The sequence below is a fragment of the Astyanax mexicanus genome, chromosome 24, assembly GCF_023375975.1.
Source record: "Astyanax mexicanus isolate ESR-SI-001 chromosome 24, AstMex3_surface, whole genome shotgun sequence".
NCBI classification, from domain to species: Eukaryota; Metazoa; Chordata; class Actinopteri; order Characiformes; family Acestrorhamphidae; genus Astyanax; species Astyanax mexicanus.
In genome coordinates, this window is record NC_064431.1 from 624,834 (window position 1) to 641,803 (window position 16,970).

At 36.6% G+C, this 16,970-nt stretch overlaps 3 protein-coding genes across 3 annotated transcripts; 1 reads left to right on the plus strand and 2 right to left on the minus strand.

Moving 5' to 3' along the window:
* Window positions 1-513: 513 nt before the first annotated feature.
* On the minus strand, window positions 514-2,268 carry LOC103045965 (cytochrome c oxidase assembly protein COX14 homolog). Its single transcript, XM_007251502.4, has 2 exons — window positions 2,164-2,268; window positions 514-942 (listed from the first exon to the last, which is right to left on the minus strand). The coding sequence occupies exon 2, from the start codon at window positions 931-933 to the stop codon at window positions 751-753; it is 183 nt and encodes a 60-aa protein (XP_007251564.1). The 5' UTR covers window positions 934-942; window positions 2,164-2,268; the 3' UTR covers window positions 514-750.
* Window positions 2,269-3,344: 1,076 nt separating this feature from the next.
* LOC103046464 (pre-miRNA 5'-monophosphate methyltransferase) lies at window positions 3,345-5,667 on the plus strand. The gene is made up of 2 exons (XM_007251504.3): window positions 3,345-3,641; window positions 4,396-5,667. Exons 1-2 carry the CDS (start codon window positions 3,393-3,395, stop codon window positions 4,948-4,950), a joined length of 804 nt encoding a protein of 267 aa, XP_007251566.3. The 5' UTR covers window positions 3,345-3,392; the 3' UTR covers window positions 4,951-5,667.
* Window positions 5,668-6,073: 406 nt separating this feature from the next.
* Window positions 6,074-15,409, minus strand: si:dkey-222f2.1 (intermediate filament protein ON3). Its single transcript, XM_007251505.4, has 9 exons — window positions 14,865-15,409; window positions 12,252-12,460; window positions 10,729-10,789; window positions 9,501-9,596; window positions 8,434-8,598; window positions 7,957-8,082; window positions 7,098-7,318; window positions 6,713-6,759; window positions 6,074-6,511 (listed from the first exon to the last, which is right to left on the minus strand). The coding sequence occupies exons 1-9, from the start codon at window positions 15,153-15,155 to the stop codon at window positions 6,408-6,410; spliced, it is 1,320 nt and encodes a 439-aa protein (XP_007251567.2). The 5' UTR covers window positions 15,156-15,409; the 3' UTR covers window positions 6,074-6,407.
* Between the last annotated feature and the right edge of the window lie 1,561 nt (window positions 15,410-16,970).

A 16,970-nucleotide genomic window follows, 5' to 3' on the forward strand; every position in this document is an offset into this window, starting at 1 on the left:
ACCAAAGTTATTTAGACAAAATTGCCAAAATAACCTACTTTTGGTATGAAGCCAAATAAATGAAAATGATCATTTATACTAAACAATGATGTTTTTGATTACATGAGCAAATCACCATTTTTTCTCTTTTATTTTAAATCATATTGTGCTTTGTTGCGGTTATTACTCTTATTAGGGAGAAGTATAGATACTAGGGTTTAATAAAATACTTCAGTAAAAGCTGATTAAGTATTAACTTAAGCATTTTACTATTTAAAAATGTAAAAGTACTTACTTAGTTTTAAAGTTTCAAAACTACTTAAAGTATAAAAGTAAAAGTATCACAGTCCTATAGTACATTTTTCTAAAAGCCATCATGGCTATAATGTTAAAATATTAAAATGTTAATGTTGTTAAATTTGTGATGCACTAATGGGTATACCAGAAATAACTTCATAAATAATTTAATAATAACAGAAATAAACTGATTTGGTTGAAATAGGAATAAGAAGCTCACAAAAAAGGGAGGGAAAATTACACTGAAACACAATTTAATACATAACATCCATATAAACACCACCGGTTCTTTAACACAGAATTCTTTCCTGAATTAAAAAAATAACTGCAGCTGTAAGGGACGTTTGACAGGATGAAATCTCAGTTGGTCAGCTTTATGTCCCACACATGTGATGATCCAGATTGGTCTTTAAGGTTAATAAAGCTGAAAGGTTAGTGTCTCTTTTGGAGCACATCTTCTCCTGGATATGCAGCTCAATCTTTGACCGTCTCAGGGTCCACGGTCTGGTTCTGGGCAGCCAGCTCGAGCTCCTTCTGTCGCTGCATGTAGCGGTAGCCCCGCATGGCGCACAGGTAACCGCCGTACACCGTGAGGACCATCATGGAGCCGGAGAACACCCGGTAACCCACATCAGCAATCCGCTTAGCCCCCAGCATGGTGCTTCACTACAGGAAGACAGAACAGAGGGGAAAAAGTGAATTTCACGATTTTTCACCATTATTCAAGTTTAAAATATATTTGGATGTGCATAAGTGTGTAGTTGTGTAAATTGTATAGATAATATAAACTTCAGAACCAAAGTATTCTATACTAGGGGACTAGTGGTGGGCGATATGGCCTTAAAATAATATCACGATATTTCATGGTATATTTACGATAACGATAGTCTTGGTGATATATGACAAAACACTGAATTAAAAAAAATATATTTCAAGAGTACACTACTGCAATAAAATGAATATTAGATTTTACTATTGCATACAATTTGATCCAATGATCAATGTCATTATAATAATAATAATAATAATAATAATAATAATGCACTCCAAATATCTCCATATATCCAGGATTAAATTAAAATAAATGATACTGGACAGATATAATCTGTCTTTAGTAGATATTTAATGGGAAATGAGAACAGTGTGAATTTTTCTTTTGCTAAAAACAGTAAAAAAAATAGTACCCTGATGTGATTTTAGTAATAAGTGGTGGGTGATAATGGCACCATTTTTCAGGGTATAATATTGTTCACGATATTCAAAAATACAATATGGCACACCCCTACTAGGGACACTGCAATATTTCTATTATATATTGTAATATTAAAAATATAGCACATTCAATAAGAATGATTTAATCAATGATTCAACATGTCATGAAAGTAATAATGCACTAATAAAACTATTAATATATATATATATATATATATATATATATATATATATATATATATATATATATATTTGCTTATTTTTTTTGACAGTGGTAGATTCACCTGTTGTAGATACAGTACCAGCCAAATGCTAATTTGTTTTAGCTAATTTACTTTACTCATAAACAAACCTCTACTAACGTAAGTTTTCAGAAAGGAAATGAGAGTAAGTAAAACAATTCAATATTTAAACACGAATATTTATTCATAGACTATTAGTAAATTCTAACACATATGCGTGTAGTATTATTTAAGATGTATAATTTTTTAAGGTAACATATTATTTAAGGTGGAACGAATATAATTTCTGCTTGGTCACAGTGAGTAGTCTATTCTAATTCTAATTCAAATTGTAAATTACACACTCTGCTCCTTATTTAACATGTCTGTTCTCCTGTACAGCGGTCCGAGCCTCTTATAAACCTGTAAACAGAGTTTTATATCAAAAATTCACCTGAATCCGCTTTATATAAACCGCTCCGGATCCTTCAATGTCAACACGCTTCCCAGACTGTGATACTACGGAAAGAGGGATGGGCCAAACTGTAGTAAACGCGTTTTTAAATTTATCCTATCCTAAAAGTCATTTTAAAATGCGAATAAAAATGAATCGTTACTTTAAAATATGTTTAGATTCTTGAAAATGTGTCCTGTGTATTAATCGTTTAATTTAAGAATTTAATTTTAGATTTTTTTTTTTTTTTTTTTTTTACTTTTAGGAATAATATTATTCACTCCCTCAATAAATGCTTTGTTTCTTTGGACGTGTTGTGAAAGCAACTGCAAAACTACTGTTTAAAAGATTATTATTAAATTGAACACTAAACATTAACATTTTAACGTCCCCGTTGGCCTACACTTATTCAGCCAAATAATTAAAAACTGTATACTATTTGATAAATATCTAATAAAAATGAAAGCAGTTTACTTATTTTGGAACTTCTCAAACTTGCTCTTTACTGAAAAATAGGTCTAAGAAATTAAAAGAATAAATAAAGACTGAATTTTTTTGCAAGCATTATGTAAGTCAAATAACTTTAGCTCAAACAAACTCACATTTTTTCTTTTATTTTTTTGTTTTTTTTGTGATTACTATTATTTACTATCTTAAGTGTTTAAGTTCTTTCGGTGTATTGTAGCTTATTGTTTTTACAATAAAAATTAACTAAAGTAAAGTTAAATTCAGGGTCTAACTGTGTGGTGTAACCGTGTGCGGGTCCCTGCCGTAAATCTGATTTTCTTTTCCGGTGTTCTGTCGAGTTATGCTACCCATCGATACGTGCTTCCTAAAGACAATGCGCATGCGCTGACCTACACTTTTTGATTACTTTTTTTTTTTTTAATAATAAATCTATTTTTTGTGCATTAAACAAGCTGGACACACTGTCATTGCATTAATGTGTAAATGGAAATTATTCTTAATAATAATAAATGCAATAATTATTATTTAAAAAAAATACAAAAAGGCCTTTCAAATATACTAGCTCGCTACATCTACTGGGAATATGCTGTAATATGGAGCTTTTTTTTGTATTTTTACAGTTAAATGTACACTAGGGTAGCACGGTTTGACAAGGTAGCAGAACTCGACAGAACACTGGGTTTAGATGACCGGATCTCCGCTGTGGGTCCAGAAGTTTCTGCTCTCTTAAAGCAGACGGACGGATTTAGAGGACGGACAGCATGGCGCTGCCCAGCGGTCCCGCTGCTGAGGGGAGTGTGTGTGAGGAAAGTGTGTGTGAGGGAGTGTATAAGGGGGTGTGTGAGGTGGAAGACCCCGGAGCTGCTCCGTTCGGTAATTTTATAAATTATTACAGTTTTAATCCTCCGGAGAACCGCCTCGAGCTGATCCCCGCCTCCCTGCTGCAGCAGCTCGGGCTGAACCCGGACCCGGACCCGGTCCTGCTGCTGGATGTGGGCTGTAACTCCGGGGTGAGAAAATAAATCACTGTATTAACCTAATTAACCAGCCTAGATTCAGCCTTACATACAACTCAGGGAAAAAAATGAGAGAGCACTTAAAAATGATGAGTTTCTTTGATTTTACCAAATTGAAAACCTCTGGAATAACAGTATTTTTATTTGGAATTTGGGAGAAATGTTGTCTGTAGTTTATAGAATAAAACAACAATGTTCATTTTACTCAAACATAAACAGCAAAATCTAAAGAAAAACTAATAATGTCAGTAGTAGTAGTGGTAGTAGTAGTACTTTACATAATTAATGGTACTGATCAATAATAATTATAATAGCAATGGAATAATAACAATAGCTTCACACCACTGCATAAAATAAGTAGCCTACATGTGTTTTTCTTCCTTTTTAAATAAAAAAGCTAAGGCAAAACTACAATTTAAAAATATATATTACACAGAGAACTTCCCAGTAATCACACCAACAAAACACAATTTTTACTTTTTTAGCCAGTTGCCTGATATTTGATGCATCCTCAATGTAAAGATATAGATATAGAATCAGTTCTGATGCCTGATATGTATTACTACTACTACGACCACGGCTACTACTACTACTTCCACTGCTGCTAATAATATTATTAATAATAATAATCAGTAAATCTTGTTTTCTACATATATACTATTTTTAGTTTATTTACCCAAATTCACCCCCAGCTATTTTTCAGAAATAATCCACTTCACCTTCTCCATTATTGTGTTATTGATTACAGGACCTGTCCATCGCACTATATAAGCATCTTCTGCAGGACCACCTGTCTGACCGTGGGTCTCCAGGAAACGTTCACCTCCTCGGATTTGATCTCGACCAAGATTTAATCTCCAGAGCCCAGGACTCGAACCCGTTCCCACAGAACATTCGCTTCATTCCCCTGGATATCACCCAGCAGGAGAGCCACGCTGAACTCAGGGCTTACCTGCAGAAGTTCGGCCGCCGGCGCTTCCACCTGTGTTCCTGCTTCGCTGTGACGATGTGGGTTCACCTGAACCACGGGGATGCTGCGTTTTTAGCGCTGCTCTCAGGCCTGGCGTCTCTGAGCGAGTACCTGCTGCTGGAGGTCCAGCCGTGGAAGTGCTACCGCTCGGCCGCCCGCCGCTTACGCAAACTCGGCCGCAGCGACTTCGAGCACTTTAAGACCCTGCAGATCCGGGGAGACATGGCGGCTCACGCTAAAGATCACCTGGAGCAGCGCTGCAGCATGCAGCTCGCACAGAGCTTCGGCTGGACGTCCTGGGACCGAAGCGTCCTGCTCTTCAGGAGACGATAATGACGAGACAGTAGAGACAAGAACACTGAGGACCAGGTCCAGCACGTCCTGTTAGTTTAATTTAAATGTTATATATTTTTATTTTGTAATTACAACTTGTTGAAATTTTTATATTTTATATATATATATATATATATATATATAATTTTATTTCTAATTTTTCCAATTTTTTTCCCAATTTACACGGCCAATTACCCAACTCCCCCTATCACTAGTGATGCCCCAATACACCAGGAGGGTGAAGACTAACACACGCCTCCTCCCATACTTGTGAAGTCAGACTCCGCCTCTTGCTTGTTGAGCTGCTGTTGATGCAGTAGCATTGCAGAGTAGCGTCACAGTAGCGCTAACACTCGGAGGAAAGCTCAGCGACTCTGGTGGTTCTGATACATCAGCTCACAGATGCAGCCTTGTGCTGATCCAGATCACCCTAGGAGTGATGAGGGGAAAAAGAGAGCATCATTTACTGTACTGTACCCACCCAGAGAGAGCAAGAACAACTGAATGTGTTAACATGCATAACTTATTTAAATGAGACCTAGTTTATTGTATATGGATTAAAATAAATGCAAGTATGTGAATGTGTACATTAATTCAGCACAAGGTGGCAGTGTTGTTCTGTTTCAGCACAGCGTGGCAAATATATATATATATATATTTTTTTTTTTTTTTTCTTTTTTTGAAAATATAAAATTACAAAATAAAACTGATCTTTAATTCATTGTTTTTACTGGGAGTGTTTTACAAGATAATACATGGATAATAACCTCTAGTGATGATGGCTGGATGGTGGGATGGATAGATAGATAAAGTTTGATTTGAGTTTCATATTCTGTTATATGGATACCACACACATCTATTTTTTTTAGATATTTAACTCTCTTTTTACAAGATAATATGAAAAAACAAATCAAGTTTATCAAATGTTTTAATACGATTCCCTTAGATCAAAATACTATTATATTTTGGTTTGTAGAAAATTGGCAATATATGGCAAATTACAATTTTTTATGTTTTTTTATTATTAGAATACTCATTTACATCACCAGTCATGACATTAAAGACCAACCAGCCTAATAATAAATTCTTGGTGTTTGTACATAAAATAACTACACACATGCTGTAATTTGTCACACAGGAATAATATAACTTTATTATACTTTATTTAACATTTGTGTGATTAATATCAAATGATTTCAGTCACCGACAGCAGAAACGTTATTCCATATAATCAGATACATACATTGTTTTCACAGTAAAATCTCCTTCATTATATTTATTTGTGCATTTGGATAATATGCAAATCAGCTTCAGTCATACAGAAAATCATCAGCATATTATATATATTTAATTCTACTGTGTTTTATAATATTATAATAAACCTACTCCTAGATTTAAGCAGATTCTTCAGCCTGTTGTAAAGTAACTGTAGTTTAGGCTGAGGTGGTTCAGCAGGTTCAGTGGGTGGAGTATCTGGTGTTGTCTCTGGTCTCGGTGGTCTTGATCACGAGTTTGGGGCCTGGAGAACACATCTGCTGGTAGCCGTTCATCGCTTTGGAGCCTGAAATTAAAAATACAGATTTTAAAGTGTGATATATTTATTAAACACACTAACAGTAAACACAGTTTCCTGGAGTTAAATATATTTATATTTTGACAGCACCCATCTTTAAATCTATAGATAACATCTTTCTTTAATCCTTACAATCGCTTACAAATTCCACCCAAATAGGGACTTAATCACCAAATACTTAATACTCACTGTAACTGGGCATTGCCTGGATGTTGATAATGGCCTGCTGTCCAAGTCTGTTAAAATAATATTTCATTTTAATATTTCAAAAAAAAAAAGATAAGACACAATCATCTAGTTATATAACTTTAAATAATATTAATTATATATTCAATTCAAGTTGGCTTTATTAGTGTGAATGTTTTGAAAACATGTTGCTAAAGCACACAAATGTCAAAAACTGAACATATAGAAAGACAGGCAAGCTGCATGACCAGGATTCGAACCAGCGATCTCCCGATCATAGTGGCGCTTAGTGCTTAGACCGCAGGACTGCTTATATATTTGAATTCTATTATACATATATCAGCAGCCAAATTATTAAAAAAATATCTTCAGCTTCATCTTTGCTCACCTGTCCTCCTCTCCCTCCAGCAGCTTCCTGTAGGTGGCGATCTCGATGTCCAGGGCCAGTTTAACGTTCATCAGCTCCTGGTACTCGCGGAGCTGCCGGGCCATGTCCTGCTTGGCTCTCTGCAGTGCCTCCTCCAGATCCCTCAGCCGAGCTTTAGCCTCCTTCACCGCCAGCTCCCCGCGGCCCTCCGCCTCCCCGATCTGGTTCTCCAGGTTAGCACGCTGCGGAGGAACCCAGCCAGAACACCAACATCAGCCCTCTGTTTTGAGTGTGCCTCTAAAAAATCTCATTCTTATATATAAAATCTCCTTTTATATGTTATATATAAAAAGGCCTTATACCCCTAACACTTCTACTAATCTACCGGTCCTACAGTGAAGACATAAACAAACAAAACATGATTAGAGGGGTAGGGCTATGTGATAGACTAAATGAAAGGGTTGAAAGGGATATGGGCCCATTTTTAGCTCTTTAACTAGAGCTGGACGATATGAACTCAGATCAATATCAGAATTATTTGAGAATTTCACAACAGAATCTCTAAAAGAGAGAAGACCACCCACCTGAGAATCTCTACTGGGTTTGTCTGAATGGGTTCATTTATAATTGTGAATTTATATAATAAAATTAAATGATAAAAAATAAATAATGTACCAATTTCAAAAATTACAGTTAGAAGTTATAAACTCTGGTTGGGATTAATTCATGATTAATTGTGTAGACCTCGCTCCAGCCCTGATGATCAGTGTCTGATGGAGGAATTGACTGTATTCACACTGATTCTTCCTGATCTCTTGATTATCTAAATGAAGTTTGAGGGTCCGGGTTTTGGTTTTGAGAGAGGGATGATGATCTGTACCTGAGCTTTCACAGACTCGATCTCGCTCTGCAGGCGGCTGATCATCCGGTTCAGCTCGGCTATCTCTCCCTTAGTGTTCCTCAGCTCATCTCCATACTGAGAGGCCTGGCTCGCCATCTGATCAAACTGCAGAAAAAACACACAGTGATAAATCACATTACAGATCACAACAAATTACAGCTACACGCTACACTCTTTAAAACTGTTTTTATCCAGAGAGCAGTGAATGTACTGATGGCAATCACTAGATTAATCATCAGATTGTTCATTTTATTTTGGAAAATCCCAAATAATTCAAAGGGGTTAGGATTTACGTTATCATACATTTTAAATAGTGTTTCTTTGGCCAGTAAACCCTGAGAATAAGTTTACACAGGTCTAACTCATTAACTCATACATATGTATACATTTTAAAACTTTTTAAGACTCTCACAGGTGGATTATAAGGCTTTATAAGTTCTAAAGGAACAGTTGTACCTTAGACTTGTACCAGGACTCGGCCTCCTCACGACTCTTGGCTGCGATCTCCTCGTACTGAGCTTTAACTTCAGCCACTATCTGATCCATGTTGAGATTACGGGAGTTATCCATTTGCACGATGACCGAGGTGTCCTTAATACTCGCCTGCATCTCTCGCAGTTCCTACATAAACAAATATAAAAATGACAAGTGTTTATAATGTTATTCTAGCTCAGAAAAGCTTAATGGCAGATGTAGCAGATGTTTCCCCAGGTTTTGCCATAACTGTCAAAAGCAGGATAATGTTTACCTTCCTTCAGTGTCTGTGTGTGGTGTGTCTGTGTGTGGTGTGTGTGTGTGTGAGTGTGTGATGGACAGAGTTACAGAAGGTAAGACAAATCAGATGAAGCAGGTTACAGTGGGGCAAGTATATGAACATTTGTGTTCCAGCGAGAAAGAGAAAAAATAAATGAAAAAAAAAAAACGGAAAAGAAAGAAAACACAGAAACAACAAAACAAAAATGAAAGGAAAAAAGAAATGAAAACAGGAGAATCAAAGAAAAAATAAAAAAGAGAAGTGAGAAAAAAAGGAAAATTAGGAGGAGAAGAATTTGTGGGAACAATGAAAGAAGAAATGCAACAAAATTTTACCATTTTTTACCAAGAAACAGAAAAAAAAACAGAAAAACAGTTAAAGAAGGAACAAATAAAAGGAAAAAAGAAAAGATAAAAGAGAAGGGAGAAAAACAGAAAAAGAAAGAAAGAAAGAAATGAATGAAACAAAGAAAGAAGGGAGAAAAACAGTGAAAGAAGAGAGAAAGAGTGAAAGAAACAGAGAGATAGAAAGAGACAAAAATATTTGTTTTAGGTATGTTTTTATAGCACTGTGTGTTTGTGTGTGTGTGTGTGTGTGTGTGTGTTTTAGTGTGTGTGTGTGTGTGTGTGTGTGTGTGTGTGTGTGTGTGTGTGTGTGTGTGTGTGTGTTTTAGTGTGTGTGTGTGTGTGTGTGTGTGTGTGTGTGTGTGTGTGTGTGTTTGTTTTAGTGTGTGTGTGTGTGTGTGTGTGTTTAGGGCGTGTGGAATTACCTCATCATAAATGCTCCTCAGGAAGTTGATCTCGTCAGTCAGAGCTCCAACTTTATCCTCCAGATCAGCTTTCACCAGATACGCAGAGTCTACATCCTGCAGAACAGATTATATTCACAAGCTTCAAAATATGATATAAAATGTGATCAGGTGTCACAAATACAGTGTTTTTTAAAATATTTTCCAGTTGTATATAATTAATTACTTCCTTTATCGATTTGTTATGTGTGAATGGGGTCGACCCTTTCCAAAAAGTTTTTTTTTTTTTAGAATTAGATCTCGCCAATCGTGAGGAGAAGAAGAAGGCAATGACATAATCTTTGTCTTTGGTAAGAAATAAACTGTCATGTACTAAATACAGGTTTCGAACGATCATGAAAAACCTGGTAAAGTCATGGAATTTGAAAATAGCAATTTCCAGGCCTGGATAAGATTTGGAAAAATAAAAATACAAAAAATTCCGTCAGCTCAGAGTTCCTTTAATAATAAAGCTTTACACACTGGTGCGCAATGGAGTATTACTATTGAAGATTGTGTGAACATTGCTTAAGGAAATGTTTTTCTTTGTCATTGTAGTTTTAGTTGATTTTTGGTTTTATTGTCTATTTCTGCACTGATGTATTAAAGATCGTATGGTCATGAACATTTATCTCGAAGACATGGAAAAGTCCTGAAAATGTCATAGAAAATGTATTGGTTAAAAAGTGTATGAACCTTGTAAATAAGGCCAGAATTGCACAGATTTGATCACTGTAAGATCTAAAGATGATCAGAACGTCTGTGCTTGGGTGGCTAGAATTTGCTTTTTATCTGTATTTTAGATTAATAATGTATAATTATTAAGGTGGAGCCTGTGGACTACATTAAACTGTATTAAACTGATTAAATGTATCACACAGTGAAGATGAGGAGATCACAGATAAATAGATAAATCCAGTGTTTTTACAGTAATTTAGTGTGTGTGCAGCTCCACCCAGGCTTTTGTTATGAGAGATCTGATCCTCATAAGTTCAGCTTTTTTTAAAGGCGGGGCTCTTTTACTGAGCTCAGTTCCTCTATTGTTGGTTGTGTTGGTGCTCTTTTAGAGAAAGCCGGCTGTATGGGTTACCCTGCTCCCTCGCTGGCTAATTTACCCCGGCTCCCGGCAGGGTGAGATCACGCCTTCAGGCCTCAAAAGCCTCCATTGTGCTTTTATTTCAGGTCTCAGAGGAAAAGCAGAGCATCAAACCTTTTTCAGAATCACAAAGTCGTTCTCCAGGTTGTTCCTCCTGTTGATCTCATCCTCGTATCTGTGTCAGAGATAACAAAGAACGGGAGAAAAGTTCATTACAAATGCACTCTGTGTTGATTTGTGGACGGGCATGGTGTGGAAACTGAAATATTTGGCAACCGAAAATAGAGAAGAAAGAAAACAGGGTATATGCAGATCCTTCAGAAATGTATTAAACTTATTTATTTTATTATTGTGATAAAATTGTGATGAAATTCATCTTCCAAATGTCTTAAAACTGTCAAACACAATAAATACATTCTTTAAGTTAAGTTCTGTAATTCTTTATTTTCTTGCACATTGTATTTCACACTTTCCAAATATAATATGAAAGTTGTTTTAAAGATTATTAAAGTAATGCAAGACTAAGCTAAGCTGCTTTATTTTGCAAGAAGAAACAACACTGTAGGCTTGGGAAACTGTAAATTTGACAAAAACTGGTTGGATAACCCAAGTGTTGCACTGGACTGGACTTTAAAGAGCCCTAAAATAAACCCTAAACCAGATTATATTTTATTAACAGCTGAAATGTGTTCATTTGAAGTCATAAAACAAGTCCTGCTTAAAACTTCTATTAACCTTTTCTAACCTTTAAAAACACTTTTACTGTTGTAATTGCTGCCTCTGCTGTTGGCTCAGCCAATCAACTCTCCCTCATGCCCAGCCCCTAAACCCATACATCACCCAGTGCCCCTCCTAAACTACCCCTCCAATTTTTCTTTTTGCATTTTTCAAAGCTATGGTTTGAGTCAGCGAAAATCAGGTCATTTTTAAAGTCATTTTGCAGAATTCTCTGTAAATTTAGGACTTTAGTGATAGTTAGTTAACTTAGTTACCTTAGTTTACCAAAGACTGCCTGCCTGTTAAATTTTCTGTTTAAATCCTCAAGATAGCTTGCTAGCCACATGTGTCTTGAACAGCACTGCTGTGGTATACTTATGACTAAAACGGCACGTTGTTAATACATTTACGACAAAATTGACACTGCTGAGGTAGTTAACTAGCTAAATGTGCAATTAGAAGAGTTGAAATAAGATAAAATTTAGGAATAAAACACTACTTAGGGTAATTCACTGTTAGAATAGCACTAAAAAGCTACTGTAGTGACTAGATTGGACTGATGATATGTATTTAGGATTAGAATGGATTAGAACTACTGAGCACTACTGAGCTAAATGTATGACTTCATTGCACTGCTGAGGTACTTTTGTAATTGGATGGTTAGCAACCTAGCTAAATGTGTAACTAAAACAGCACCGCTGACATGAATCCATGATTAGATTCATGATTGCTCTGCTGAGGTAAATGTACTGTGCTTTGTTGGTGTGGTCTGCTGGGATATATAAAACACATTTTTTAGCAGGTTTTCTTCAATTTTTTCACAATTTTTTCATCTGAGTTTAATATTTAAATTCTAAATGTAAATGAAATGGTATTTTTGTCTTGATTTTCAAATAAAAATGTTAAAATATGAACCGTACTTGTGCTTGAAGTCCTCCACCAGTCCCTGCATGTTCCTCAGCTCTCCGTCCAGCTTGATCTTGTCGTTGTTCACCACGTCCAGCTGTCTGCGCAGGTTAGCCATGTAAGCTTCGAACATGGGCTCGATGTTGGACCTGCCGGGGGTTTGTTCGTGCAGCAAGTCGAACTTAGTCTCCAGCATCTTGTTCTGCTGCTCCAGGAATCTCACCTGTAGATTTAATAGGAGACAAAATAACGGGTAAAAGCATTTGACAAGTGCTTATTCATTGTTTTTTTTGTTTGTTTCTTTTATCTAAAATCAACGGTATTTTAATGATCTAGTAGTTTACTTATCCTGCTATTGTTGGATTAACTTTATCTACCAGAAAAGTGTATCTACTAGATTGAAATAAACATTTCAATATGAGTGAAGTTAGAAGTTAGGATGTTGGAGGATTTACAACCCACCTCATCTCCAACTCACCAACTCAAAAAATCCCAAAATGGCACCAAATAGACTCTTATTCTTTTCTATTCTCTTATTCTAAAGTCTTATTATATTGGCAGTACTTCTCTACAATGACTTTACAAGCAGTTTGTGAGCATTTACTTCATGTATTTAATAGAAGAGGTGTCCACAAACATTTGGACATGTAGATAGATAGATAGATAGATAGATAGATAGATAGATAGATAGATAGATAGATAGATAGATAGATAGATAGATAGATAGATAGATAGATAGATAGATAGATAGATAGATAGATAGATAGATACTTTATTGATCCCGAAGGAAATTTAGCAGCCAGTAGCAATTACACAACACAGTAGAAACAAAAACAATACACAGTAGAAACAAACAATAAGTGTAGTACAATACACTTATTGTTTGTTTCTACTGTGTATTGTTTTTGTTTCTACTGTACTGTAGTGTGTCATTATGGTCCCCATTTGTACCAAACTTAATAAGTGATGAAGCTTATTGTACAAAAAAAATGGCCAAGACTATGATTTTCTTTTTTTGGCAAAGTGTTCAAAAGTGTTTGAGGAACCCTAGTATATATTCCTTATATAACCACAACTGGTTCCATAAAGAACCAAAGGTTTGGAACTAAAGTTGGGTAATCCAGGTCCAGAAAATAAAAAGTCCACCCCAGGATTTTTTGTTACAACCGTCTGGATGGCTAATAGTATAGATAAGCTGCAGCAGAGCCATGTAGGCAGTTGAAACTAAATCCTGGGATGGACATACTTTTACTTTTTGGTAGTTGATTACCTACTTATACTTGAAACAGAGATGTTTTTTATATTATGTTATGCATGCTTAATCTCCAATTGTCCAAGTGTCTTGAAATCGAGCCAGCGTCCAAAAACTTTTATAGAAACACTTTTTAGTACATTGATCCAATTCTACGCTGTCCCTTGCTGTTCTGGAACCGATACTCTGCACATCCACTCTTGCCAAAAATGATGGTATTATTGTTTCAGCTGATGAGAGAGAGTTTCAGTGTTTCCCCAGTGGCCTGCCATGGTCAGATATCAGGTATCACTTCTATAGCCTGTCAGATAGATAAGTGTGGGTGCGGTGCCCAGCAGCCTGGAACCGAACTGATTTCCACCCTCATTAAGTTTATGGGGAATATCCGGCTGCTCGGGCTGTTAAGGATAATGCGCGTGTTATTGGCCGTGCTCGCGGGAACATGGACACGGCAGAGCCTGATTCTGTGGAATTTGGGGATTTAAAAGGATAATTGATGGTCCTTTGGTGTCCTGGTCTGGTGCACATGTTGAAAGCCCGAGTGCTTTAACTGATGGCCGTCGTGGCACTAATAGAGCAACCCAACCCCACCATTACTCGCGTTGCAGCACTCCAGGGACAAGCCACTGACCTAGATCAGCTACCTTTCCACAAAGCTAATTTCAGTCCCTTTAAAGACTGATCTGAGGCCGGTTGTCAGGGACCTCCTCTTGCGCCCTAACCTGCAACAGTAAAAGTCTCTGTTTCAGTCCCTTGGGCAGAGGGATTGGGTTGCCATTGTACCCTGGGCACACAAAGGCTCTCTTCATTTGCTCCGAGATAGCGGTGTCTTGGGTGACTTGGACAAGTCTGACCTGGTTTTCATCAGGTTACAGCACGGCTTTGGAGAAATAGGCCACGGTGCGAAAGCTCAACTATCGTTTTCATGCACTTCTTAGTGGCATCAAGCGAACCCTTCTTGCCTGAGAGCACTTTGAGTGGTCTTGGGTGTCTGGAATGAGGTACCTTTTAAAAAGGCAGGGAGCAGGGAGCAGAGTTGACAACTTCTCTGCAAGTCTGGCTCGATTTCTAGGCACAACCTAGAGTTTGAGGGACAATGCTTGTCTTTGTGTGGCAGCCTTTTATATCGTGACGCTTTCTGTGAGAAATGTTGGAAATGTTGGTGCAATATGAAGGTGGCAGGGAAGGAATCAAGCGTCAAGAGGGTTCAAGGTTATTTGGATGACCTTATCAAATTGGGCGATTTTGAAATCTATCAAGCAATCAAGCAAAATGGATTGTCTGAATTGCACACAATTTTCATTTTCTAATTTCCCAATTTTGCAAGGTGACCCCAGCTTACCTAGGAGAACAACAAGACCCCAACAGGACTTACCTTGTCAATGAAGGACGCAAATCGATTGTTCAGGGACTTAATCTGCTCCTTCTCCTGGGTCCGCACCATCTGGATGTGGGGGTCGATCTCCAGGTTCAGAGGGGCCAGCAGGCTCTTGTTGACGGATACGCTGGTTATCGGAGCGCCCAGGTAAGTGGTGCTGCTGCTGAAGCCCGGCGAAGAGGCTCCCAGGGACATCCCGCTGAAGCCTCCGCTGTACCCGAAGCCCCCGAGTTTACCACTGCTCCGCACGGAGCTGCTGGAGCTGATGCGCTTGTTCCGCAGACTCATGGCTCAAACCTCGAGGTCAAAATTGAAAAAGCAAAAGATGGAAGATGGAAGATTGAAGATGGTCACCAGGTAGTGGAGGACGGATTTGAGAGACCAGGGAACCTGCTGCAGAAAAACTGATCTGAGTGGGATGGAGGCCTTTTAAATCCCCAAACAGGACTGGGTGGAGTGTGTGTCGCAGGTAGGGAAACCTGTTTTAGAAGACACACACACACATATACGCACACACACATTTGGACTGTCCACTTTCTATGGGTCTCTTGTCTCAGATACACTCAGTTCCGCTCCACATCCGCCCACTTGGATTACAAACACACCTCCTATCTCTCCTCTCCCCGCCCCCCCAACACACTCTCCACCTTCATCCCACTTCTAAAGGAGCTGTGGATGGAGCTGTGGATGGAGCTGTGGATGGAGCTGTGGATGGAGCTGTGGATGGAGCTCATTTGGACGTTGTTCAGAAGATGAAAGCCTGCCTTTAATCTCAGACTGGAGAAGACTTGCTTTATAGGGGCTTTATTATAAATTTGTGCCTGTTCACATTTTTAAATAAACTAGTTCAAAGTTTGGTTCATACAAATCTTTACATATTAAGTTTTTAAAAGTTCACATGTCCAAAAATGAACTAGTCCACGTTAATATATATGTCACTAAATATGTTGCTATTCTTTTTTAACAGAACCTCTTTCCTACCCATTATTCACCAGACAATAATCATTGCAACTCCCAAAATATTGTGCCATGCCCACTGTCAAAAGTTACTTTATTCTGCATTTGTGTTACAATATCCGGCCAGTTCATATTAAATGGTTAAAAAAGAAAAGTCATATCGTATTTAACCCTTTCAGACCCTGATTTTGTATATCCTAGTACTTAACATAAATTGATCCATGTTGTCCATTAGAATAGACATTTTTCAGCCAATTCGCTAGTTGCATGAGACGACGCTGCCTGTTTCCGGTATACGACTGGTAGGCGGAGTCATTTCCGCTTTTCAGCGCCGGTCAGCAGACAGTATGGCTTTCTACACGCGATCTCTCCAGGACTTACCAAAAATAACTATAAATGATGTACAGCGCCCAGGAGTAAGAGAGAATATATATATATAAATATTATTTTTGATCTATTTTTAAGTTATTCCCTGTGTCTAGAACCTCTGTAAGTTATAAATATGTATAAGTTATACTGGCATCGGGATATATATATATAGTTGTTTACTATTGTATATCCTAAGTTTCAAACAACTCAGTGTGTGATTAACCCAGAACCCATTATTTATAATATATTATATATATATATATATATATATATATATATATATATATATATATATATATATATATATATTATATTTATATTATATATGTATATATATATATATGTATATATATATGTATATATATATATATATACATATATATATATATATATATATATATATATATATATATATTATTATTATTATTATTTATATATATATATATATATATATATATATATATTATTATTTATATATATATATATATATATATATATATATATATATATATATATTATTTATAAATAATTATGTATATATAGATATAGATAGAGAGAGAGAGATAGATAAGTTCTACCCTGTGTCTAGACCCTCTGTAAGTTATACTGGCATCGGGAGATATATAGTTGTTTACTATTGTATATCCTTAGTTTCAAACAGTTCAGTGTGTGATTAACCCAGAAGTTCTCTAAAATTGTTTGTTAATGTTTAATATGCATTTATATTACATTAGTATTCAAACCGTAAAATATTTGTGTTCCCTCATTATCCCAATA

What these genes read in the sequence shown, in the direction of transcription:
- LOC103045965 (XM_007251502.4), bottom strand. Translation starts at nt 933, where the DNA reads ATGCTGGGGGCTAAGCGGATTGCTGATGTGGGTTACCGGGTGTTCTCC.
- si:dkey-222f2.1 (XM_007251505.4), bottom strand. Translation starts at nt 15,155, where the DNA reads ATGAGTCTGCGGAACAAGCGCATCAGCTCCAGCAGCTCCGTGCGGAGC. An exon ending in TGAGGAGCATTTATGATGAG is followed by an intron (nt 8,599 to 9,500) that starts GTAATTCCACAC and finishes TTGTTTATGTAG; the next exon opens with GAACTGCGAGAGATGCAGGC. An exon ending in CTGGAGGGAGAGGAGGACAG is followed by an intron (nt 6,760 to 7,097) that starts GTGAGCAAAGAT and finishes TTATTTTAACAG; the next exon opens with ACTTGGACAGCAGGCCATTA.
- LOC103046464 (XM_007251504.3), top strand. Translation starts at nt 3,393, where the DNA reads ATGGCGCTGCCCAGCGGTCCCGCTGCTGAGGGGAGTGTGTGTGAGGAA. An exon ending in ATGTGGGCTGTAACTCCGGG is followed by an intron (nt 3,642 to 4,395) that starts GTGAGAAAATAA and finishes TATTGATTACAG; the next exon opens with GACCTGTCCATCGCACTATA.